Source organism: Rhinopithecus bieti, unplaced genomic scaffold, assembly GCF_001698545.2.
Source record: "Rhinopithecus bieti isolate Rb0 unplaced genomic scaffold, ASM169854v2 scaffold_38004, whole genome shotgun sequence".
Taxonomy (NCBI): Eukaryota; Metazoa; Chordata; class Mammalia; order Primates; family Cercopithecidae; genus Rhinopithecus; species Rhinopithecus bieti.
The window spans coordinates 1,385,708-1,412,516 of record NW_016816095.1 but is presented as its reverse complement, the minus strand read 5'-3'; the positions used below and the strand labels follow the sequence as shown (position 1 = coordinate 1,412,516).

Here is a 26,809-nt window from a genome sequence, read left to right as displayed (position 1 = left end):
CCACTATACTCCTGGGTTCGAGTGAGACCCTGTCTCAAAAGAAAGAAAAAACAATGCAATGAGAAAATATTTTAAAATGCATTTATATACTGAAAGCCTTTTTGTTTATTTTTGTTTTGTTTTGTTTTTTTGGAGACGGAGTCTCTGTCACCCCGGTTGGAGTACAGTGGCACTATCTCGGCTCACTGAAACCTCTGCCTCCCGGATTCAAGCTATTCTCCTGCCTCAGCCTCCCTAGTATCTGGGATTACAGGTGCACACCACCACACCTGGCTAATTTTGGTATTTTTAGTAGAGACAGGGGTTTCACCATGTTGGCCAGGCTGGTCTCGAACTCCTGACTTCAGGTGATCCACCTGCCTCGGCTTCCCAAAGTGCTGGGAATACATACGTGAGCCACCATGCCCGGTCCACTGAAAGGTTTTTTGACTTGCACTATGTAAAAGCATATTTTAAATTCTAGATTTTCTATTGTTTTGGCTTTATTGGTTTTTAACCACAGATGACTTTGTGAACTCTTTTAACTCCAGGTTAGCCTTTAACATGAGAAGAGTGAGGAGACAGAAACACACACAGGTACACACAGAGATGTGCACACACACACACACACACAACTTCAAACATGGATACACGGAAAGAAAGAAGTGAGAGGAAAAGAAATAAAAATCGGGTTACTAAAATTAAAATTCAAACAGGACCCTCTGGTGAGAATTCCTGTGAGAAGCTGGGTAGCCTGTCACTTTTATCTAAGAGAGAAGAATTCCCAGGACAATGGCACAAAAGCTGGGAAATGGCTCTAAAATGTCTCAATCTTCACTTCTTAAATCCCTCTCCAGCGTAACTGCATGGCGCAGGAAGCCACAAAAGCCTGAATGAAACTGCCTGAGGGTGAGAGGGGCTCTTCGGAAAAGACTGAGTGAGGGAGGCCCTCTTGAGCTAGGCCAGTGTACCCCTACACCCCACCCCTGCAGTACCTGCAGGTGGGTGTTGCTGCCGCCTTCTCTCTCCAAGCTTCGAACTATTCCTCTCTGCTCACTTCCTGTTGGGAGCATCTGATTGGCTGAGTCCAGTTCAGTAGCACATTGGTGAGAGGTGACAACGTGCTAGCAGCCCTCGCTCTCGGTGCCTCCTCGGCCTCCGGGTCCACTCTGGCGGGGCTTGAGGATCCATCCCTTCAGCCTGCCACTGCACTGTGGGAGTCCCTCTCTGGGCTGGCTGAGGCTGGAGCCGGCTCCCTCCCTCTGCTTGTGGGGAGGTGTGGAGGGAGAGGTGCGGGAGGGAACTGGGGCTGTGAGTGGCGCTCACAGACCAGCCTGAGTTCCAGGTGGGCGTGGGCTCGATGGGCCCCGCACTCGGAGCTGACAGCCAGCGCCGCCATCCGGGTAGTGAGGGGCTTAGCACCGGGCCACCAGCTGCGGAGGGTGCACAGGGTCCCTAGCACTGCCTGCTCGCCCTCACCAAGTTCGAATTCCCGTTGGGCCTCAGCCACCTCCCCGTGGGGCAGGGCTCGGGACCTGCAGCCTGCCATGCCCGAGCCTCCCCCACTGCCTTGAGCTCCCCCGAGGTCCGAGCCTCCCCGACCGGCGCTGCCCCCTGTTTCCGGGCGCCAGGTTCCTTCCACCGCCCAAGGGTTGGGGAGTGCAGGTGATGGCCAAAGGCGGCCCTGCTGTGGGATCCACTAGGCAAAGCCAGCTGGGCTCCTGAGTTGTGTAGGGACTTGGTGAACTTTTATGTCTAGCTAGAGGATTGTATGTGCACTTATCAGCACTCTGTGTCTAGCTAATCTGGTGGAGATTTGGAGAACTTTTACCTCTAGCTAGAGGATTGTAAATACACCAATCAGCACTCTGTCTAGCTCAAGGTTTGTAAACACACCAATCAGCACCCTGTGTCTAGTCAAGATTTGTAAATGCACCAATCAGCACTCTGTATGTAGTTAATCCGGTGAGGGCTTGGAGAACTTCTACGTCTAGCTAGAGGATTGTAAACGCACCAATCAGCACCTTGTCAAAACGGACCAATCAGCTCTCTGGAAAATGGACCAATCAGCAGGATGTGGGTAGGGCCAGATAAGGGAATAAAAGCAGACTGCCCCAGCCAGCAGTGGTAACCCATTTGGGTTCTCTTCTATGGTGTGGAAGCTTTGTTCCTTTCCTCTTTGCTATAAATCTTGGTGCTGCTCACTCTTTTGAGTCTGTGCCACCTTTATGAGCCCTAACACTCCGGATGCACTGCCTTAAAAGCTGTGACACCTACCGAGAAGCTCTGCAGCTTCACTCCTGAAATCAGCGAGACCACGAACCCACCAGAAGGAAGAAAAACTCTGAACACATCCGAACATCAGAAGGAACAAATTGCAGACACACCATCTTTAAGAACGTAGCACTCACCTCGAGGGTCCTAGGCTTCATTCTTGAAGGCAGTGAGACCAAGAAACCACCAATTCCGGACACATTGGGAGCATCTGATTGGCTGGGCTACGTTACTACCTGCATCCCCTTTCCAGTCTTCTAGCAGGGGTAATTTCCTCGCCTTCCATCAAGGCTCCTGTGACAGGCGGTACCCAAACTCTAAGTGTTGAGATGTTACCGGAAAAAGGAAGTTCATTACACATTTTAAACATGTATTTTCAGAGACAAACGTTTGAAGGAACAAGATTTATAAATTAGAAACATTAAAAGTTTCCATTTATTTGGTAATGTCAAACTATTTAAAAACACACTTTTTTTTTTTTTTTTTTTTTTTTTTTTTTTTTGGACACAAAATCTCACTCTTGTAGCCCAGGCTGGAGTGTAGTGGCGTGTTTTCAGCTCACTGCAACCTCCGCCTCCCGGGTTCAAGTGAGTCTCTTGCCTCACCTTCCCGAGTAGCTGGGATTACAGATGCGCGCCACCACGCCCGGCTAATTTTTGTAGTTTTAGTAGAGACGGAGTTTAACCATGTTAGCCAGGCTGGCCTCGAACTCCTGACCTCGGGTGATCCGGCCACCTCGACCTCCCAAAGTGCTGGGATTACAGGCGTGAGCCACCAAGCCCGGCCAAAAGCATACTTTTTTTTTTCTTCTTTTTTTTGCCATGAAAATGCAAATTTTGTGTTGGAAAAGGAGATAAACAGAAAGAGATGGCAAAGACGGACAAGAAGATGGAGAAGAAGCAGGAGGCGGGAAAGTGAATTAATTCTGTCACCTGATGTCAGACACATTGTCTCAGTGCTCACTGCGATTCTGCCAGGTGGGCGCATTTGCTCCTGTGTAACACATAAGATGGGAACGCAAAGTAAAATGACTGTGAGGGTCACCCACCTAGTAAGCAGTGCAACCAGGAATCCCGCAAAGATCTGTCTGACCCCAAAGCCCAGGCTTTTTCCCTAGGCTACTATAGTTTCACCCAGGGGTCCTAAGAAAAGTTGTGGAACACACTTACACTAGAAGAAATACAACCAGAAGAGAAATGAGAAAAAGGAATACAATACACACATTTATACATATCTCCAAATTTATGCCTGGGGATTTTGCTGGTTCCGTGTTATTCAAAGAAAAAGAAGTGAGAAGGCAGAGAATTCTGTAGATTCTGGAATAACAGTTAAGCTCTCCAGCCGCATCTTTCCATGTACCAGGGTTGTGGGATTCAGGGTTCCACCCATTCCTATTCTCCGTAGTTCAACAGGTCTTTATACCTGCACGCAAAGGGTCCTGGTTCTGGACACTTGCAGAGACATTCAGGCAGGGAGTTACTGATTCCCAGTGAAGCCAGGGTAGCAAAGACATTCGCACCCCAGGAAACCTTAAATGGAACCAAAAGCTTAACTAGCCTGACAGGTAGGAGGCTGCCTCACCCCTTTGCAGCTCTGTAAGAAGAGTCTTCCAGCTTGCACCTTGGACTTTTCAAAGGAGTCCAAGAATGTCTTCTGCCAAAAGGAAAAGACCCTGTTGTATCTCTAGCACATCTCTAGTTAACACTTTTTTTTTGCATTGAGTAACCAGAGCAAAACGCTGAAGTGAACTTTGTAGCTGTTTCACTAAAAAATCAAACACTGGCCAGATTGTTTAAAAGCTAACAGTGATCAGATGGCTGGCTGACTTTTAACTGCAGGTTTGCAAACACACATGTATATTGCCTTGTGTATACAGGCCTACAAAATCATTGTAGTTGGACAGTCTTTCCACGGGTCAGTATGAATCAGTATTAGTGCTGTGGTACGTTTGTCTGCCTTCATTGAGTTGAACAGAAATTCACCAAGAGGTTTGGCTAATATGTGGCTCTAGTGTATATGTCTCAGTCAAAAACATCTTAATGTGTGACTTCTCTGGGCGTGGAGCCCAAATTAATTATGGTGCTCAGTCTCTCATATTTATTTAAGTGGATGCGTTATAAATTATTATTCTGCTATTCATAATATAGACTTTAATGGATCTGTATATAAGAATGAAAAAGCATGCAGCTATGCAAATTATAATCACAATGGCAGAAAAATGGTCTTTTCATGCCTATGACAATATAAGAGCCAAAATAGGAGAATTTTCTGGCATTTGTGGCTGGTCAGAGTCCATCTGTTTCATCTGTTATTTGGCTGTCTGAATGGTTGAACTTTATTTCCTCTACATCATACTGAACTTTTAAGAACAAACAAAAAACTTTTATCTGAGGATAGTACATAGATGTACTTAAATAGGCGTTTATATGCACCTTGTTTTTATATCTGAAATAATTCAGTTAATGTAGTATTTATGATTATCTTTTCTAGCATTTAATCCATGACTCTCACCAGTTCACCTAACATACTACAAAATGTCTTATGCAAAACAGCCACTCAAGAATGCTGGATGTTTGAAAGACATTGTTAGTCCAAATAAACTAGAAAAGCAAGCAAAATTATTTAGAATCAGTACTAGTAAAAGATTTTTATGTGTGTTAAAATTTTTTTCATTACTCTTATTTGTACCAAAAAGTATAATTTCATGAGGTTTGATTATATAATACAATAAAGGTTATTATTACTAAGTATACTCTATTGCAGAATAGTCTATATGACATATATTTCTTAACATTCATAGATTACTAGCCACTGTTGCATAAATTGATTTTTTTTTTTTTTTGAGACGGAGTCTTGCTCTGTCGCCCAGGCTGGAGTGCAGTGGCACCATCTCGGCTCACTGCGAGCTCCACCTCCCGGGTTCACACCATTCTCCTGCCTCAGCCTCCCTAGTAGCAAGGACTACAGGTGCCCACCATCACTCCTGGCTGATTTATTTTGTATTTTTAGTAGAGACGGGGTTTCACCATGTTAGCCAGGATGGTCTCCATCTCCTGACCTGGTGATCAGCCCGTCTCAGCCTCCCAAAGTGCTGGGATTACAGGTGTGAGCCACCGTGCCCAGCCACATAAATTGAATTAAATCAAATTCCTATTAAGTTGGAATCATAGATCTGGAAGAAATCTCAAGATAACAAATGATGCAGCCTCCTCCCCTAGTAGTAGACCAACCTACCTGCTATAAAAAATAATGATTGCCTTTGCACATTTCAAGATATTGCCAGGGCCAGGTGAGGTGACTCACACCTGTAATTACAGAGCTTTGGGAGACTGAGGTGGGAGATCATTTGAGGCCAGGAATTTGAGGCAACAGTAAGCTATGATCATGCCACTGTACTCCAGTCTAAGGGACAGAGTGAGAGCTTGTCTCAAAAACAACAACAACGATAACAACAATAAAACAAAAACAAAAAACAACAATATATTTAGAAAGGGATATTTCACATCACTTGATTTCTTGTTCCAGTACGATACTTGATCTTACAGAAAAGCAGTTGTTGCCAGCCGGGCACGGTGCCTCACACCTGTAATTCCAGCACTTGGCCCAGGAGTTCAAGACCAGCCTAAGCAACATAGGGAGACCCCATCTCTACAAAAAACTCAAAAATTACCTGGGTGTGGTGGCACATGCCTGTAGTCCTAGCCACTCAAGAGGCTGAGGTGGGAGGATCACTTGAGTCCAGGAGGTTGAGAGTTGAGGTTGCAGTCACCTGAGATCACACACACGCTCACAAAAGTGTGAGCGTCAGAGCAAGACCCTGTCAAAAAAAAAAAAAAGCCGCTCACAGTGGCTCACGCCTGTAATCCCAACACTTTGGGAGGCTGAGGCAGGTGAACAAAATGATGAAACCCTGTATCTACTAAAAATACAAAAATTAGCCCGGCACAGTGGTACACACATGTAATCCTAGCTACTCTGGAGGCTGAGGCAGGAGAATCGCTTGAACCTGGGAGGCAGAGGTTGCAGTGAGCCGAGATCGTGCCACTGCACTCCAGCCTGGGTGACAGAGCAAGAGTCTGTCTCAAAAAAAAAAAAAAAAAAAAAAAAAAAATTGTCTTCAGTCTACCTGAGCTATTTTTCTGTTAGTTAAGTCTTTACCTTGGAATATTCTGGACTTACAGAAAAGTTGTAGGATGAACCGTTCACATGCACACTTTCTCGAGTCTTCCCTAATGCTAAAATCTTACGAATCTATAGTACATTTGTCAAAGTAAGAATAACATTGGCACATTACTGTTTACTAAATTCCACGCTATATTTGGATTTCATCAATGTCTTTTTGTGTTTTAGCATCCAATCCAAATAGCATTTAGTCATCATATCTCCTTAGTCTGTTCTGTTCTGTGACCATTTCTTAGTCTTTCCTTGTCTTCCATGACTTGTTTTATAGAATGTTCCTCACTCCGGGTCTGTCTAATGTTTTCTGAGGATTAGGCTGGAGTTAGGGATTTGGGGGGAAGCCTGCAGCAGGATGAAATGCCTTTCTCATCACATCATACCAGGGGTACATGCTACCAACATGACTTATCACTAGCAATATCAACCTCATCGCTTAGTTAGGTAGTGTTTGCCAGATTACTCCACTGTAAAGTTATTATTTTTCCCTACTCTATTTTTTTTTTTTTTTTTTTTTTTTTTTTGGAGATGGAGTTTTGCTCTTGTCACCCAGGCTGGAGTGCAGTGGCGCTATCTCGGCTCACTGCCACCTCCGCCTCCCGGATTCAAGCAGTTCTCCTGCCTCAGCCTCCCGAGTACCTGGGATTACAGGCGCCCGCCACCATGCCCAGCTAATTTTGTATTTTAGTAGAGACAAGGTTTCACCGTGTTGGCCAGGCTGGTCTCGAACTCCTGACCTCAGATGATCCACCTGCCTTGGCCTCCCAAAGTGCTGGGATTACAGGCATGAGCCACTGAGCCCAGTTCCTACTCTATTTTTAAAAAACAGGTCACTAACTCCAGCCCACACCCAAGAGGGAAGGGATTAGGCTTTGTTTCATGGAGGGAGAAGTATCTACATGTGTCATTTAGAACTATGTGAGGAAGATTTGTCCCTTCTCCCCATTTATTTATTTATTCGGTCATTTATCTAATGCGTTTGGACTCATGTACATTTATTTTCTTTTGGGTTATAATCTGTGATGGTTATTATTGAGTGTCAACTTAATTGGACTGAAGGATGCAAAGTATTGATCCTGGGTGTGTCTGTGAGGGTGTTGCCAAAGGAGATTAACATTTGAGTCAGTGGACTAGGAGAGGCAGATCCACCCTTAATCTGGGTGGGCACCATCTAATCAACCGCCAGCACTGGTATAATAAAGCAGGCAGGGGAAGGTGGGAGGACTTGACTGGCTGAGTCTTCCCCTTCATCTTTTCCCATGCTGGACGCTTCCCACCCTCAAACACCAGACTCTAAGTTCTTCAGCTTTTGGACTCTTGGACCTACACCAGTGATTTGCCAGGGGCTCTTGGGCCCCCAGCCACAGAATCAAGGCTGCACTGTTGGCTTCTCTACTTTTGAGGTACAAAAGTTATTTTCTGAATCTATCATTCACACATATGTCATTTGAGTGTTATGGCTACTCTGTTTGTCTGTATCCAGCCTGCACTATTTTCTTTAAAGTTCATGGCTATTGCACTATTTTCTTTAAAGTTTCATGGCTATTGGTCCATAATTAAGCAAAGTTTGTATAGTTGGGCAAAACCAAAATATTGTAGAATGGAAGAGAATATTCAGAGTCAATCAGCGCAGTTTTTTATACATTACATGTATAAAACTCATTTAATCAAAGGAGTAATGTAGAACTTGCTCAAGAGAAGCTCAAGGTCATTGTTAAACACACAGACTCTCACTCCTTCCCCCAGAAAGTCTGAGGTAATAAATCTGAGCCTGGGAATAATTATTCTATTTTATTTTACTATTTTATTTTATTTTATTTTATAGAGATGGGGTCTTGTTTTATTGCCCAAGCTGGTCTTAAACTCCTAACCTTAAGCAATCCTCCTGCCTCAGCCTCCCAAAGTGCTGGGATTACAGGTGTGAGCAACTGTGCCTGGCCATGAATCAGAATTTTATTTTTATTTATTTATTTTGAGTCAGGGTCTGTTTCTGTTGCCCATGCTGGAGTGCAGTGGTACGATCACAGCTCACTGCAGCCTCAACCCCCGAGTTCAAGTGATGCTCCCACCTCAGCCTCTCAAATAGCTGGAACCACAGGTGCATGTTCCTACCCCTGGCTAATTTTTGTATTTTTTTTTTAAGAGACGGGGTGTCACCATGTTGCCCAGGCTGGACTCGAGCTCTTGGGCTCAAGTGATCCACCTTCCTTGACCTCCCAAAGTGCTGGGATTACAGATGTGAGCCACTGTGCCTGGCCTGAATCAAAATTTTAAACAAGAGTCCCAAGCCGAAAAACTGATTTAATCCAGATCCTGATTAATATGGGAAAACTGAGGCCCAGAGGAAAGACATTCTACCCCTCCAATGTTCATTAAGCATCTACCTCTATAGGGCATTATGGAAGTACAATGGGAATATATCAAAAGGTTTAGGACAATGCATTGCAGTGCATTTCTGGTGTACTGTAAGTTGGTACAATCTTTTGGGCAGACAGTTGGGCAATACGTATAAAAATATTAAACGTGCTTATCCTTTGATCCAGTAATTCCAGAAGAAAATAGAGTTTTCATTCAGACCACTTGAATCAGAACCACCTAGGGTTCCTGCTGAGGATGTAGGTTTCAATGTCTCAGATCAACTGAACTAGAATCTCTGGGAGTGGGACCTGGCATTCTGCATTTTAACAAGCTCATCAAGAAATTCTGACCGGGTGTGGTGGCTCATCATCGTTATCTCAGCCCTTTGAGAAGTCGAGGTGGGAGAATCCCTTGAGGTCAGGAATTTGAGACAAACCTGGTCAACATAATAACACCCTGCTTTTTTTTAATAAGAAAAATTAGCCGGGCATGGTGGCACATGCTTGTAGTCCCAGCTTCTCTGGAGGCTGAGGCAGGAGGATCACTTGAGCCCAGGAGTTTGAGGATACAGTGAGGATTGATCATGTCGCTGCTCTCCAGACTGGATGATACAGTGAGACCCTGTCTCTAAAAAAAAAAAAAAAAGACAGAAAAAGAAACTAAAAGAGAAGCTTATGTTCACTAATTTGTAAGAAATGCTTTCCTTTGTCAGGGAGAGTTCTGAGCTCAAGCGATCTTCCTACTTCAGCTTCCTGAATAGCTGGGACTGTAGGTGTGCACCAACATGCCTAGCTAATTTTTTATTTTTTGTAGAGAAGAGGTCTCACTATGTTGCCCAGGGTGGTCGCAAACTCCTGGGATCCTTCCACCTCGGCCTCCCAAAATAGTGAGATTACAGATGTGAGCCACTGCACCCAGTCTGGATAATTTATAATGAATGAAAACTTATTTGGCTCATAGTTCTGGAGGCTGGAAAGTCCAATATTGGAAGGCTGCATCTGATAAGAGCCTTCCTGCTGTATCATCACATGGCAGAATATATGGCATCACAAGGAAGCATGCACAGGAGACAGAGGGAAACTGGGCTTAAATCCCATGATAATTAACCCACCCCCACTATAACGGCACTAATTCATTCATGGAGCAGGGCCCTCATGACCTAATCGCTTCTTAAAGGGCCCATCTCTTAGTACCATTGACATGAGTTTTGGAGGGGACATTTAAACCATAGCACAGGGCAAAAAGAGCTACACAGAGGGGCAGCTGGGCATGGGGTATTAGAGCCCAAGAGGGATCTGAAAAATGTCCACAGGGATGGCAAGTAAGACAAGCAGGGTGAAGATGGTGTCCCCATAGAGGAGTGTACCTTGTATCTGTGTGGGGTGTCAGAGCCCCAGAAGATGAGGAGATCATGCATGTGAGAGGACAGGGGGCCCTCGTATGGGTCCTAAGAGAGGGTGCCTGGGCAAGGGAGTGGCCTGCACAAGGTATGGAAGCCCACTGAGGGTAAGCGGGGGTTGGCCAGGTATGAGGTGTGGAGGCCTGAGGGGACAACAAGGGCCTCTCTTTGGGGAGGAGACAGTGGCAGCTTCAGGAAATTGGCTACGTTCAGGGTGTTGACTAAATACATAAGTATTTTAAAGTTAAGGAGAGTCAGGTTTCTCACTGTTGGAGAAGGGAGTTCTGAAAATGGAAAGGAAACTGTATTACTTTGTTTTCATGCTGCTGATAAAGACATACCCAAGACTGGGCAATTTACATAAGGAAGAGGCTTATTGAACTTACAGTTCCACCTGGCTGGGTAGGCCTCACAATCATGACGTAAGGTAAAAGGCACGTCTCACGTGGCGGCAGACAAAGGAAGAGAGCTTATGCAGGGAAACTCTTGTTTTTAAAGCCATCAGATCTTGTGAGACTCATTCACTATCACAAGAACGGTACGGAGAAGACCTGCCCCCATAATTCAATCACCTCCCACCAGGCTCCTTCCACAACATGTGGGAATTGTGGGAATTATAGTTCAAGATAAGATTTGGGTGGGGACACAGCCAAACCACATCAGAAACAAAACTAGAATGAATGCTGAGATGTTGGATTTGAATGGAAGGAATTTGGCGTGAACTTGTGGTTTTCAATAGGTAAATAGATACTATGTACCTAGACAGTGTCTAAACCCTGTTTACTAAGAGGGTGACACTCCAATAGCAATGAGTTCTCCTGGAAGCCCAGATCTAAATACCTTTTCCCACTAAAGGGAACTCAGGCCCTTGGAGAGATGACCTATTCCAGCTCTGGAACAGGGAAATCGTAAGACGGCCAAAACATCTTCTCATGTCAGAAGACAAGGAAGTGCTCGAAGAATGTGGGAGCCATGTTAAAGGACATAGGAGCCAGCTTGTGGCCAAAGGAGTTCCCACTGGCCACATCTGAGACCATTTGAGCATTATTAAACAGTGATAGTGTAGTTCTCAGGAACTGGGGAGAGAGAGGAATGCAGTTAGTATTGATAGGTATAGAGTTTCAGTTGCAGAAGATGAGAAAGTTCTGGAAATGGATGGTGATGATCATTGTACAACAATGTGAATGTACTTAATGCCCCTGAATTGTACACTTAAAAATGGTTTAAAAATAATTTTGTTGTGCATATTTTATGAGAATTTTTTAAATGATGGCAATAGATTATAACACACTAAACAAAAAAATAATCCATGAGTCCTGCTGTGGACCGAATTGTGTGCCACAACCCTGCAATTTATATGTTGAAGCCATAACCTCCCAGTGTGGCTGTATTTGAAATAAAGAAGTAATTAAGGGTGAATGAGGTCATAACGGTGGGGCACTGATCTGATAGGATTAGTGTCCTTATAAGATAAGACACCAGAGAGCTTTCTTTTTCTTTCTGTCATGTGAAGACACAATGAGAAGGTGGCTGTTTAAAAGCCAGGAAATGAGCCCTCACAGGAGCTAAATCTGCCAGCACCTCAATCTTGGGCTTCCCAGTCTCTAGAACTTCAAGAACATAAATTTCTGTTGTTTAGGCCACCCAGTCAACAGTATTTTGTTATGTCAGTCCAAGCTAAGACAAGCTCCTAATGATTTTTTTGTTTTAAGATGGAGTCTCACTCTGTCATCCAGGCTGGAGTCTGTGGCATGATCTCAGCTCACTGCAACCTCCACCTGCCGGGTTCAAGTGATTCTCCTGCCTCAGCCTCCCAAGTGGCTGAGATTACAGGCATGTGCCACCACATCCTGCTAATTTTTGTATTTTTAGTAAAGATGGGGTTTCTCCATGTTGGCCAGGCTGGCCTCGAACTCCTGACCTCAAGTAATCCACCCACATCGGCCTCCCAAAGTGCTGGCATTACAGGCATGAGCCACCATGCCTAGTGCCTCTAATGATTAAAAACATAGTAATAATGGCAGGAAGGGATAGGAAAAGTCTCCCCACATAAAGATGCTGGCTCATAAATGCAGAAGAAATCCTGCCGTCTTGGAACTATCAGTGTAACAATTAATTCAAGCATGGATCTTTAATGGATGTCAAATCCAAGGAGTGAAAGATTTGATAAGGAAGAGGATATTCATAGTTTTACAATATCATCCCCACAGACAGTTATTAATGACAGAGGGAAAAGATGCCTTTAAAATGGTGTCAGATACACCTGTCAGGTACCACTTAATGATCAAATTTAGTATCACCAATGAAGATGAGACAAAACTGACATTATGTACTTTTTAATGTGATGAAGGGAGAAGTATACAACCTCACCATAAAGTTTTCTTAACAAAAATTTGAACCTGAATCTAATGAAGAAATACTCTAAAACCAAATTGTGGGATATTGGCCTAGATTCTATGTCGTTGTCATGAAAGACTTTTTTTTTTAAAGGAGGTGAATGATCAAGATTAAAGGAGACTAAAGAGATATGACAACCACGCTTAATGTGATGAACTTGACCAGATCCTGTTTTACACAAACAGACAAAAAATAGGCTATAGGGGGTGTCTTGAGGCAATGGAGGAGATTTCAATATGAGTTACATATTAGCCTGTTATCATACTGCTATGAAGAATATATAGCCTGGGTAATTTATAAGGCAAAGAGGTTTAATTGGCTCATGGTTCTGCAGGCTGTATAGGAAGCATGGCTGGGGAGGCCTCAGGAAACTTATTGATTATGGTAGAAGGTGAAGGGGAGGCAGGCATGTCTTACATGGCCAGAACAGAAGAGGGAGAGAAGGGAGGGGTGCCACACACCTTTACATGACCAGATCTCATGATGACAGCTCACTCACTATCACCAGAACAGTACCTGGGGAAACGCGCCCCCATGATCCAATCACCTCCTACCAGGCCCCAGTTCCAACACTGGGGATTACAATTCAACATCAGATATGGGCGCAGACACAAATCCAAACCATATTCAGCTATATACTAGATAATATTTACTGTATCAGTTTTAATTTCTTAGGTTTGATAATAATACCATGGTTATAGGCCAGGCACAGTGGCTCATGTTTGTAATCCCAGCACTTTGGGAGGCTGAGGTGGACGGATCACCTGAGGTTAGGAGTTTGAGACCAACCTGGCCATTATGGTGAAACCCCATCTCTACTAAAAATACAAAAATTAGCCTGGCATAGTGGCAGGCGCCTGTAATTCCAGCTACTCAGTAGGCTGAGGCAGAAGAATCACTTGAACCTGGGAGGCAGAGGTTGCAGTGAGCCAAGATGGCGCCACTGCACTCCAGCCTGGGTGACAGAGTGAGACTCCGTTTCCAAAAAAAAAAAAAAAGTAACAGTATTATACCAACAAGATTACAGATTTTTAAAGCCATAAAAACAGCACAATATATGCGAATACCAAATTACTGAATCAGTATTACAATCCAGGAGGAAATGTGCTCTTATTCACCAGTTAGTCTCCAGAACCCTGTGTGTAATACAGGCTCAGTATATGTGGAATAGGTGAGCGAGGAATTTATTTTATTTTGGGATTTGATGGTTTAAGTAGCTCCTAAAAGAGGTAAAAACTAGCTCCTAAAATAGGTAAAAACTGGAATGCACAGTGTAGTTCAGGGAGCCTGGCCCCACTTGTTCCACCCCCCTATCCCCACACCCCACCACCAACACGGGAAGCCAGTAGAATAGCACTGGAGTTCGGAAACTGAGACTCTTAAGTAATTAGCTAGAGCATTTGTTGTGTAGGCTTATTGTGGTGCCGAATCTGTTACGGTTTTAAGAAGTTCTGGGACAGGATAACAACTTGAAGGATATAGCTTTGTTTTATAGAGTTTTCATGATTGGATCATATTTGTATATATGTCTCAAAATAATCTTGTAAGTAAATAAACAAGAGAACTCTTGGTCTATTTTTGAAAGAATACTCTTTAGCGCAGCATTTGCATTTATGTATGAAATGTGCTAATTACAAGTAATATTTTAAATCTATTCATTAAAGCATGTTTCCCAGGTGTTGGGAATTCTTCACACTTCGAGATAAAACTGGAGTATGTCTGTCTGTGGGGGTGTGTGTGTGTGTGTGAGAGAGAGAGAAAGAGACAGACAGAGGGGGAGAAAATGAGGCATACATACAGAAAAGAGTTTACAACATACACACAGGGTTTAACAAATGAATAGCAAACAGGTAAATAAATAGAACATTATGAGAATCACCCTCACCATATTCCTCTCCCCAAGCTCAAATCATCTCTCCCTTTATAGGTAAGCACTATTTTGACCTTTATGATAATTACTTATTTTTCTTTATACTTTTCATCCTTACATAGACATCCCTAACCAACATGGTTTGGTTTTATCGGTTTTTGTGAACTTTGCATAAATGAAATTATAGCATACAAATCTTTTCGTTTCTTGCTTTCTTTACCCAGTTGTTTGTACCAATTTGTACAAACCATTGTTTGTTGGTGAGAATTCCCAGTGTTCCATGTTCTTGCCAACACTTGAAATAAGTGTATTATTAAACTGTTTTAGTTTTTGCCAATCTAGGGACTATATATGGTACCTTGCTGTGGTGTTAATTTGCATTCTACTGGTAACTAATGATGTTGATTACCTTTCCATATATTTATTGACAAAATATACTTCTTTGAACATGTTTTATTACATAGATCTTCTTCTCCTCCATTTAATTGGACTATACCCAAATCAGTTTGGAAGATTATAGTGTAGCTAAATTTCTTTTCTTCTTTTACTTTTTTCTTTTATTGAGACAGGGTCTTGCTTTGTCGCTCAGGCTGGGGTGTAGTGGTTTGATCATGGCTCACTGTAGCCTCAACCTTCCAGGCTCAGGTGATCCTACTGCCTTAGCATCCTAAGTACCTGGTGCTACAGATGCACACCACCACACCAGCTAATTTTATTATTTTATTTTATTTATCTATTTATTTATTTATTTATTTATTGAGATGGAGTTTTGCTCTTGTTGCCCAGGCTGGAGTAGATGGCATGATCTCGACTTACTGCAACCTCCACCTCCTAGGTTCAAGTGATTCTCCTGACTCAGCCTCTCAAGTAGCTGGGATTACAGGTATGCGCCACCATGCCTAGCTAATTTTGAATTTTCAGTAGAGATTGGGTTTCACCATGTTGGCCAGGCTGGTCTCGAACTCCTGACCTAAGGTGATCCACCCCCCTTGGCCTCCCAAAGTGCTGGGATTATAGGCATGAGCCACCGCACCCAGTCTAATTTATTTTTTGTAGAGACAAGGTCTTGCCATGTTGCCCTGGCTGGTTTCAAACTCCTGGCCTCAAGCAACCCTCCTGCCTTGGCCTCCCAAAGTGCTGGGAAAATGACAGGCATGAACCTCTGCACCTGTCCTGTAGCTAAATTTCTTAAAGCCACATTCACAGCATTAAGTCAATATCAGAGAACCAAGAACTGAGGGGGAGAGAGGAGATTAAGTAGGGATAGAGAGATGAACTGACAAATAATAAGTAAAAATAAAAACTTAATGGAAAATTCAGAGAGATGGGAAAGAAGATGTAAAGTTGTTTCTAAAAGATAGGGATGAGGAACACAATCCTTTTTTTTTTTTTTTAGACAAGATATAGCTCCATCTTCCAGGCTCGAGTGCAGTCTTGGCTCACTGCAACTTCCACTTCCTGGGCTCAAGCCATCCTCCCACCTCAGCCACCTGAGTAGCTGGGACTACAGGTGTGCACTACCACACCCAGCTAATTTTTGTATTTTTAGTAGAGATGAGGTTTTACCCTCTTGCCCAGGCTGGACTTGAACTCGTGAGCTCAAGTGATCCACCCACCTTGGCCTTCCAAAGTGCCGGGATTACAGGCATCAGCCACTGTGCCCGGCCCAATCCTGTCTTTTAAAGAAGATATTTTTCAGACTATAAAGTTGGAACAGAAAAAAAAGATGCAAATTAAAGATGGCAAAAGGAAAACAGAACTTCATATTATTTCATTACATAAGAAATAATGTAAGCCAGGTGCGGTGGCTCATGCTGTTATCAAAGCACTTTGGGAGGCTGAGACAGGAGGATTGCTTTAGGCAAGAAGTTCGAGACCAGCCTGGGCAACATAGTGAGATCCCTATCTCAATTTTTTATGTAATTTAAAAACTAATAATAAAAGAAAAAAATATACATGAATTAGTCACCCTAAAGCCCTACCCTACGAGAGGTGCCCTCTGAGACCTTCATATGTATAAAAACGTGGTATTTGAGCTTCTGCTTCTTTTCACTAATGAGACAGAGATTTTAAATGTTCACTTTTTTTTTTCTAGCAACCACAAAATTTGCCCAATGTCGGTATCCTACCCACAGTAAATAAGGTAAAACAGAATCTGTTTGATGTTGCTTATTATTAAATGGGAATGACTTTTTGCCTAAGGTGTTGGTGTAATCATTAACTGCAAGGGAAGTGGTTATGGTCATCGAGGATTCTGGTTTGACCCAGCACTGGGAATTTTTTTTTCTTTTTCTTTTTTTTTTTTTGAGACAGGGTCTCACTCTGTTGCCCAGACTGGAGTGCAGTGGCGCAATCTCGGCTCACGGCAACCTCCGCCTCCCAGGTTCAAGTGATACTCCTGCCTCAGCCTCCCGAATAGCTGGGATTACAGGCACCAGCCACCACGCCTGGCTAGTTTTTGTATTTTTAGTCGAGGTGGGGTTTCACTATATTGGCCAGGCTAGTCTCGAATTCCTGACCTCAAATGATCTACCCACCTCGGCCTCCCAAAGTGCTGGGATTACACGAGTGAGCCACCGCGCCTGGTCCGCACTGGGAATTTTTAAAGATCACATGCCTTTCTTCTTAAGGACTGTCTAGACAATAAAATTTAGAATTGTGGCTTGGCGTTACCTAATCACAATAATTAGAGATACTTGTTTTAACCAGTTCAGTTGCCAAGAAAAAAATGCCACTAGTTTGATTAAGAAATAAAGAACGTTCTTTTATTTAGAATTTGAAATTTGTATAATCCCTGATCTCCTTGAAGAAACAAGGGATATTAAAATATTGAAAACCAGTTCATCTTGTCCTACACAGAGCTGATTCACTAGCATAGTGAAGACGCTTTATACACTAACAACTAATTTTCACACACATAACTGAAAATGGAGACCACATTGTACAAAGAAATAAAATTATATCAATTATGGAAGGCCAAAAATAGGATTATAGATGGCTTACTTAATTCTATTTGACTTGCACTGATGTTTCCCTCCCAAGGTTCACTCCTGTATACTCAGGAGTTCAAACTTGATCAGAACAAAAAAGGCTAGAGAGTGGCAACTCTTCTTTCCATCATTTTAACGGCTTTTGCATGACCAAATGTTTCCTGTGCCAATCAGTGGGGAAGAAGCAGCCAGCTTGTCTCTTAATTGCTTTAGAGTTCTGTTTGTCTATTTAGCGTTTCTTTTTGAAGTCTGAGGATTCTAGTTCTCTACAGACTTTTAGGTGATAGATATTCAGCCATATATTTGCAGTCCTGACCTTTGCTTCGAGCTTTAGTCCTGACCTTTAACTTTCTGCTGGGTATCTCTAATTTCTAAAGTCAACTGCATCTCACATCCCCCATTAGACTTCATTTTTTCCAGCTCTTCAACAGTCTAAAACCTTGGAATCACCTCAGATTCCTCCTTCTAGCCTATTTGCCTCTCTCTTCTTAATCTAATCAGTCGCAAATTCTTGCCAAACCATTTCTTTTCATCCCTCATTGCCTTATGTCTAATCCAGACCTTATCTGTCTCATACCTATACTATCACAATAGCCTCCTAACTGGATGGCTCCAGCCAGTCTTGGGCTCTTTCATGCTAGCTTCATCTTTGAACTTTGCACACCCGTTTCTTTCCTCAAACATGCCCCACAATGCTTGTCCATTTTAGCCTCATGTCTGTGCTCATCTCTCCCCATCCTTTTTCTTTAATGATTATTTACCTCATGATACTTCTTTGATGGATCTCCCTGATAGCACTAATCCTCTATAAGAACTTCCTTCCTTTACTATCTGTGTTCTTCCTTTGACAGGAAGGAAGTGTACAGGAGGCTGTGTTCTTTACATTTTATGATTGGCCCCATCTCCAGAACTGACTGGATTGTCACTCCACTGAATTTAGCCAGCCAAGTGTCTTTTTGCACTTTGCTTTTTTCACTTAACATATATTGGAGATCTCTCCTTACCAGCACATATATATTTATCTAATGCTTTTAAGATGTCTGCTAATTATGGAAAATTCATAATTTATTTAATTAGTCCCTTACTGATGGCTGCTGGTGGTTTTTCTGGCTTTATTATCAAACACGCTGCAGTGAATATCCTTGCATATCTTGAGCAACTTTAATGTCACAGGAAAATAATTGTACTGCCATTGCTGGATTAAAGGTGTGTGTCTGTGTGTGTGTGTTTACCTATAAACACTATTTTTAAGAGCTGAGGTCTCCTTATGTTGCACCCAGGCTGGAGTGCAGTGGCTGTTCAAAGGCACGATTATAGTGCCTTGAACTCCTGGCAAGTGATCTTCTTGCTTCAGCCTTCTGAGCAGCTGGGACTACAGGCATGCTTGATATATTTTATTTTTATTTTGTTTTTTTGAGATGGAGTCTTGCTCTGTCGCCCAGGCTGGAGTGCAGTGGCACGATCTCGGCCCACTGCAACCTCCACCTCCCAGGTTCAGGCCATTCTCCTGCCTCAGCCTCCGAGTATCTGGGATTACAGGTGCCTGCCACTACACCTGGCTAATTTTTGTATTTTTTAGTAGAGATGGGGTTTTGCCATGTTGGCAGGGCTGGTCTCGAACCCCTGACCTCAGGTGATCCTCCCACCTCAGCCTCTCAAAGTGCTGGGATTACTGGCGTGAACCACCGCGCCTGGCCCACCTGGTAGATTTTAAATTTGTACATAATAGAATTATCTTTTAATATAATTTTCACTGTCTACTCCCATTTTTGATATTACTAATTTTCCTGCCACTCAAGGCTTATCTCCACGAATTTAGCGCTGGAGAGAAAACGTAAAGCCAGGAGAAAAGAACATTTTGAAAGCCACAGAATAGGCTCCTCAGCGGCTAGAACACGGTTCCAGACTAGGGCAATACGGCGTCCTGGACACCGGATTGCATCATCTTTCTTTGCCAAGGATCATCTGGAGCCCAAATCAAATCTAAATGTGTCCACCTCTAAAATGGGGATAATCTTCATGTTTCTTTTCCTTTTACAGATATAAATGCAATTTCATTGTCTTGACCATTAGGAATTCTCTGAAGGTCTGTTACTACATAAATTGTGTGAACTCCGAACAGCAGAGTTCAAACTTGATCAGAACAAAAAAGGCTAGAGAGTGGCAACTCTTCTTTCCATCATTTTAACGGCTTTTGCATGACCAAATGTTTCCTGTGCCAATCAGTGGGGAAGAAGCAGTCAGCTTGTCTCTTAATTGCTTTAGAGTTCTGTTTGTCTATTTAGCGTTTCTTTTTGAAGTCTGAGGATTTATGGAACAATAAACGTCATTTAACGCTGCGTGCTATTTTGGATTCCTCACTGGTTTTAGAATTTGGGTAAAACTACTTAGCTGAAAGTTTAACAAATTTGAAATTACAAATATTGTAGAATAGAAAAGTTCATCTCAGTGACATAAAATTACGGCAGCAGCAAAGTTTGTTACTTTTTTTTTTTAAGTAGTAAGATGTAGACATTTTAGTATAACAAATGTTTTCAACTTGTTTGGGAAAAAATAAACTAGGAAGCAAGGTTTAAATAAGAATGGTTTGGTTTGGTTCTGAATGATGTTGTTAGTACACCACAATGCAAGCGCTGGCTATGCATTTGGGCCAACTGAGAGAAGTCCACCGCAATGCACATTCGCTCAGTAGTGTGAGAGATTAATTGTAGGCAGGTCCCATCTTTTTTATGGTATTCAAACATTCAACCTTAAGACCCCATAAGGGCGTCTCATTCCATCGGGAACTAGAGAAGCTTGACTTAACACAGATCCGGAGGAGGGGGCTTCTCTTCACCAAGCGCAAAGCCTACCTTCCAGAAGGCTGGCTGCACAAGCGGCCGCCCTAAAGGCGGTCAAAGCGGGCGAATTCGCCGTGATGCCTTCCTTCCCTAACTCCGGCCCACTCTGGTTGCTCCTTCCCAGGTGCTCCAAGCTCTCCAGAGTTTCTGGTGGTTTAAAGTTTCCGCTTCACGCCCAGACTGCTCTAAGGGCAAATACCACCCCTTTCCCCTTCTAGGACCCCTCCCGTGAAGTCTGTTCCAACCCTGAGCCTCTTCACCTTCGAGATTGGCCGCAGATACTCCGACGGAATGGCCTGGGGAGCCGAAAGTCGTCCCCAGCCCTGGACAGCTACTGCCCAAGCCGCTCAGGCCAGCCTCGCACAGTAGCGCATCTCCTTCCCGCGACTCCCTCGCCGGCCTGTGAACCCGCAGGGGAGGCGGAGGTCGGTTCAAACCCTGCGAGAGCCCCTGCCCAGCGCCGAGTCCTGCACACGGTGGAAAGTCCTTTCGCATTAGCGGGCAGGATTAAACGACTTCACACCACGAGGTGCAAGACTGGGCTTCGGGGCCTTCCTCGGTGTTGCTATTTTAAAAGAAGCTGCTCAGTTACCCAGAAGAAGATGACGGGGAACGGTGGTGTAGACCCGGCTGGAGAGGAGTCCAGGGCCTGGGAGGCGCCCCTCAGACTGAGGGGCTGGGGACCCTGAAGCTGGGCGTCCAGGCCCCGCTAGCGCTGCTCTCGGCATTGTCCCGCCTGGGGCAGGCGTCCGGTCTCTTGGCAGTGCCGGCCAGCACGTAGTAGCTGCTGAATAAATAAATGCCTGTGCAACAGGGAACGTCCCGGCCCACCCGGGCCGGGTCAGGGCCTACGAAGGGCTGACGTCCGGCGCCGCCGTGGTCCCTCCGGCGTGGCCGCCCATACCTCCTGGCCACGGCGGGGCTTTGGTGGGGGGACATCCTGGGGCGGGCGACTGGACGGAAGGGACTGGACTCGGGGCGCGTCCACGGCCAACTGCCCCGAACCCAGTGGGGGAGGCCAGGGACCGGGAGTCTCCGGGGCCCCGCGCCTGGAGCGCCAGGACGCGAAGGGGCGGCGGGTGGCTCCGGGCGCGGCGCGGGCGACTCCGGGGCCGGACGGGAGTTCCTCCGCTTTCCGCCGGGCGGCCCGCGGTCTCCGCCGAGGTCACCAAGGGCCAGGCGCCCTGCGGAGGCCCCGCCGTCCCGGACCCACGGACACGCTCCCGGGGCTTGGCGTTTTCCCACAGCCCCGGACCGCCCTTGGGGTGCCGGAGGGGCTCAGGGCACGGCGTGGGGAGCCTTTGTGCCCTCTCCGCTTGTTGAGGTTTTTTTCTCCCGAGGAGAGCTCTCCCCCAACCCTTTCCTCTTGAAAGTTTTGTGGTTTCCTTAAAAGACGAAAGTTGAGAAGGTTGCAGAGACTTTTTTGCAATCTTCCCAGTCCAGAAACACTAAAACCTCTAGGCGTTTGGCCCACGGGAGCTATCTGGGGTCAAGGGGAGGGAGCAGGCCGCACATTCCTTCGCCCGCCTCCCTCCCACCTGGAGCCGCGGCCCCGCTGGGCCAGTGCACCCGAGCTGGTGCGGCGGCGCCGGCAGCGGCGGGGTTAAGCTCAGGAATGCGGCGGGAGGAATGCGTATGCAGATGAGGCGGGCGGGCGCATGCTAATCGCATGCAAATGAGGGGCCCGCCGCTGCCGAGGCCGCGCCGCAGCTTCCCGGATCGGAGCCCAGACGGCGGCGGCTCCGGCAGCCTGGGCGCCGCGACCCTCGGCGGCCACAGGGGGACGAGGCGGAGGAGGAGGAAGAGGCGGAGGCAGCGGCGGCGAGGGGGAGGAGGGTTCGCTCGCCGGCTCCGACGCAGACATGGTGGACTGATCCCCAGCGGGGCCGCGAACAGCGTTTCCTGAGGCACCTCCCGCGCCTGGTTCCGCCGCGCCCCGCGCCCCTCAGCCCCTCGCCGGCGCCCGCGTCGCGGGTTGGCTGCCGGGCCGGGCAGCCGCGTTCCCGCCGCGTCCTGCGCCCGGTCCCTATGGAGGCGCCGTTTGCCGGTGAGGCCGCCGACCATGCCTAGGAGGGCTGGGAGCGGTCAGCTGCCGCTGCCCCGGGGCTGGGAGGAGGCCAGGGACTACGACGGCAAGGTCTTCTACATCGACCACAACACCAGGAGGACCAGCTGGATCGACCCCCGGGACAGGTGGGCGCCGGCCGCGGGGGCGCGGGCCCGTTCGGACGCGGCGGCTGTTGTCCCGGAGACCCGGCCGCGCGGGGGGGCGGGGCGGCGCCGGCCCGCGGTGGTGCCCGTAGAAGTCCCCGGAGGGGTGTGGGGCTGCCTGCTCCAGCGGGGCCGAGGAGCCGCCCGTGCCCGGGCCCCTCCGCCCACCGGCTTCCCGACGCCCCTCCGGGGACCCTGCGACACGCCCCGCCCCGAGGCAAGGGTGTAGTCGCTGCCCCCGGCCGACGCCGCACGCCAGGCTAACGGACCCGAGGGGCCACCTGAGCCCTGTTAGGAACTTTCCTAGGCTTCGAGGTGCCCACGTTGAGGCTGCAGGGCACCTTCGGCCTCTGGGCGGCGGGGGTGGGCTAGGGCCTCAGTGCAGGTGGGGAACGAGCCCTCCGGGCCACCTGTGGCATCCCTCAGGCCGTCTTTGGCGCCCGAGCCTGGACTGCGAGCTCTTGGCGGGGGCGCCCAGCCTGGCCGGAGGTCCCGAGCTGGGAAGGGGCTCCCGCCCCACGCCGGGCCGTGCTAGTGGGTGTGGCTGGCTTTGCCCCTCCGAGTTTAGAAACGCGCTTTTGGGGGTTTCACTGTCTGGCGTTAGTCTTCACCTGAAAACTTGAACCGACTCCCAGATCGTGAACAGGCATATTCTGTTTGGAAGGGAGATGTAGTGAAATGAACGTTGGGTATTGAGGAACTCTGACTTGGGCTTCCCCTGGTTTGTTTTTTGTTTTTTAAATTAGTTCAGGAACTGAAAGTTCACAAATGTTTCTATATCCCATATTTCTTTTTACCCTTAAAATTTCTTAGAATTATGGTAAGAATAATAGGAGGCATTCCTAATTTTACATTTGTAAATTATCCATTAAGGAGATATTCCTAATTGTAAATTTAAATAACGTATCACCAGGGATAACTTCGACATTTGGACTTTTGTCATTTCTGAAAATTACAACTTTTTATTGAATGTGGTCTTTGGGCTTTATGACCTTTTTAGGTGCTTCTATTTAACGTGTTCCCTTTTCTCAGTTTGAAGCTGAAATACCTAACTACTTTATATTCTCAGTTACTTTTGCCCTAAAAATGTTGTTTTTGAAAGCTACTAAAAAGCAATTACAAGAAAGTCATAAATAACATTATAAATTTATGGAACAATCCTTGTTCAATTATCCATGAAGCTATGGGCTTAGGTTTCCCTCCTGAAATGAGAAAAGGCACCTGTGCTGAGGTTCGGTCTTGCCGCAGCCTGGCTGCCTGTTGCTGGCCTGATGAAAATTGTGACAGGCATCACACCTTCACAGTCTTTCCAGACATGCTAGTTGTTGTCGTAAACTTCACGCTCCAAGCCAGTTATTTGACTTATGCCATTGCACTTTGAAACTACTTAACAGATAGTAAATGTCAGTGCTGATGGTGTGCACCCAACTGCGGCTTTTAAGGCACCTGTATAAATATTTGACTTTTACAGTTGGGTGGTAATTCTTTCTGCTTTCTGATACTTGGAGTTTCAGGTTATTGAAATAGCAATAAATTCTTGAAATATTTAGGCATTCTAGGTTTTCTTCTCCTTCAGTTTACATGTTTTACTATATTATCTCATTTGTGTTTACCAGAAAGGATTACAAGAATATGTAATGCCTGGGTAAAGTAAATAGAAAGTGGAGTGAAATTATATGACTTGGAGTATCCATATCACTACTTTTTTCACAAGTCAAGCATGTTCTTTATTTTAAACTCTTAATGGATTAGTAATTATTATGAACTATTTTCAGGAAACTGGGTAAACAATTCATTGGACGGGGACAAATAGTTTTGACTAAGATAGCTTTTTATTTTTCCAATTTTCCTTGCAGCTGTTAGGTCTTAAATATTTAGAGAGATAAATTTGATGACTTACAAATTTCTGGATCTCAGTATTAGAGTTTTAAAAGATACTCTGTGAGATCAAAGTCACCATTATATACTCAGTTTAAATTTAATTATATTTTCTTTTAGGGCAATTAAGTGACTAAATCTTACTACATAGAGTAAGAGATGATGGGAACGTATATTTGGAGTAACTATTAACTCTTGTCAGTTTTGTTGCGCACTTACCAAACATATGGAAAGAGAGATGTTACACAGGCCAATAGAAGTGTGTGGATTCTTCTGCAGCATCAACTTACAAATCCTGAAAGAAAAACAACTTGATATACTATGGGTCTGCAGGACTTTTGAACTATTTAAGCCATTTAATTAGAATGGTCACGATGATTTACCTTGTGTATTTTTTATGTTATTCTGTTAAGGAAAAGAATTTTGTGTTTTTGATAGTCTATCAGAATTTGTCGAATATTTCTGATTATACAGATAATTATGCTGATTTAGTAGCGGAGGCTAGGGGATTTTATAAGAACATAATTTCATTCAACAAGTAGTCATGCCAGAATGCTGAAGCATTATTCTAAAATGCTTTTAAGCTTTTGGAGGTAAATGACATCATGCAAACTTTGCTGGGATGTGATCAAAGCTTTTATTGCTCCACCTCTTACTCTTACTGACTAAGTTTACGTGAGTTTCTGAATCCCTCTAAACCTCCATTTTTCAGCTCTAAAAAAGGATACTATCATCTTCTTCGTAGGGGTGTTTGTGGGCTCACCATTAGGGCCCAGCCTAATTGTATTAGTGTAGTGTTGACATTCTAGTTTAGGAACTGAGTGACCCTGGAAATAGTAGAAATATTAGCATGGACAGTATTTACTCAGTGTGTATTGTGTGCTAGCCACCCTGCTAAGCTCTTTAACTGTGATCTCATTTCATTCTCCCATTGGTTCTATGAGGTAGGTACTATTGTCATCTTCCAGTTACAGATGAGGAAATTGAGTCACAGAGAAGTCGCCCTTGTTAAATGTGGAACTAGGATTTAAAGCCAGACAGTTTGACTCTACAGCATGTGTCCTTAGTCATTCCTTTAAATTGTCTCGACACTTGGGCATGTTCAGGGCTCTTTGGGTGGAGTGCGCAGGGGGGCAGAACCTTTTTGCCACTGTTTATTTCTCAGGCTGATTGACTAGGCTGATCCTGGGGAAATCTCCCTGTTTGTGATGAATTCCTTGTCCCCCTACCCTGCCTGCATGGGCCCACTCCCTGAGTGTTATTTTGTAGGTTTACCTCCTCTTTTTTTGCTCACCATGGACACCTTTTGACTATACCAGTTGGTGTTTATGGTAGGCCATAGGTCTTGGCCAAATGGCCTGGTGCTTTTTTTTTTTTTTAAATTACATTCAACAAAGGAGAAAAAGGTGGCATGGATTGGCTTCATTGCCTTTTGGAGGAGTAGGGAGCTAAAGTGGGCAGGCCTCAGAGATAGGGTGAGTTGGCTTTACCAACTCCCAGTAGAATTTTGCTCATCCTCTATCCTTGGATTGAATATTACCCAGAGATACATGACTTTGTCTAGTTGAACTGAAAGATTTCACACCATACAAAGTGACTTTCCATTGGATACTCATCTGTGGCTTATGGCTAGGGTCAGATGTTGAGCAACCTGTACCTTCTAATTGAATAGAAATAATCTTGGGGGGTGGGAGGATGGGAAGGGAGGAAGGGGGTGTCAGCTGGGTATATCATTGAAGTCACAGTTAATGTTTGGCTCTCCACACCCGTTTGAGGCATACGATTAGGATCTGAGGAACTCTGTATTGTCTTTTTCCTTTTTTTTTTTTTGAGATAGAGTTTCGCTCTTGTTGTCCAAGTTGGAGAGCAGTGGCGAGATCTCAGCTTACTGCAGCTCCTGGGTTCAAGCGATTCCCCCTGTCTCAGCCTCCCGAGTAGCTGGGATTACAGGCGCCCGCCACCACGTCTGGCTAATTTTTTGTATTTTTAGTAGAAATGGGATTTCACCATGTTGGCCAGGCTGGTCTCGAACTCCTGACCTCAGGTGATCTGCCCGCCTCGGCCTCCCAAAGTGCTGGAATTACAGGCATGAGCCACCGCACCCGGCCTTGTCTTCCTCTTTATTTTCTTTTTCTTTTTTTTTTGTGCAGTGGCGCGATCTTGGGTCACTGTGACCTCCGCCTCCTGGGTTCAAGTGATTCTCATGCCTCAGCCTCCCAAGTAGCTGGGATTACAGGCGCTCACCACCATACCCAGCTAATTTTTTTGTATTTTTGCTGGAGGCAGGGTTTCACCATGTTGGCCAGGATGGTCTCCATCTCCTGACCTTGTGATCCGCCCACCTCGGCCTGCCAAAGTGCTGGGATTACAGCTGTGAGTCACTGCGCCCTCAAAGTCTTAAGTAATTTCCTTTCTCTCTTTTTTTTTTTTTTTTTTT

The 26,809-nt window shown here is 45.2% G+C and overlaps 1 protein-coding gene and 1 pseudogene across 2 annotated transcripts in view; one reads left to right on the top strand and one right to left on the bottom strand.

Annotated features, from left to right (window-relative positions):
- Positions 1-19,070: 19,070 nt before the first annotated feature.
- On the bottom strand, positions 19,071-22,347 carry LOC108516736 (translation initiation factor IF-2-like; annotated as a pseudogene). The gene is made up of 2 exons (XR_001881920.1): positions 21,853-22,347; positions 19,071-21,731 (listed from the first exon to the last, which is right to left on the bottom strand). The product of XR_001881920.1 is annotated as a translation initiation factor IF-2-like (transcript).
- The window catches only part of WWC2 (WW and C2 domain containing 2), a 211,596-nt gene continuing 206,792 nt past the window's right edge, over positions 22,006-26,809 (top strand). Inside the window, exon 1 of the mRNA XM_017854348.1 lies at positions 22,006-22,476. Within this exon, the coding sequence (XP_017709837.1) occupies positions 22,346-22,476 (131 nt within the window). The 5' untranslated portion in view covers positions 22,006-22,345. The remainder of the gene's footprint in view (positions 22,477-26,809) is intronic.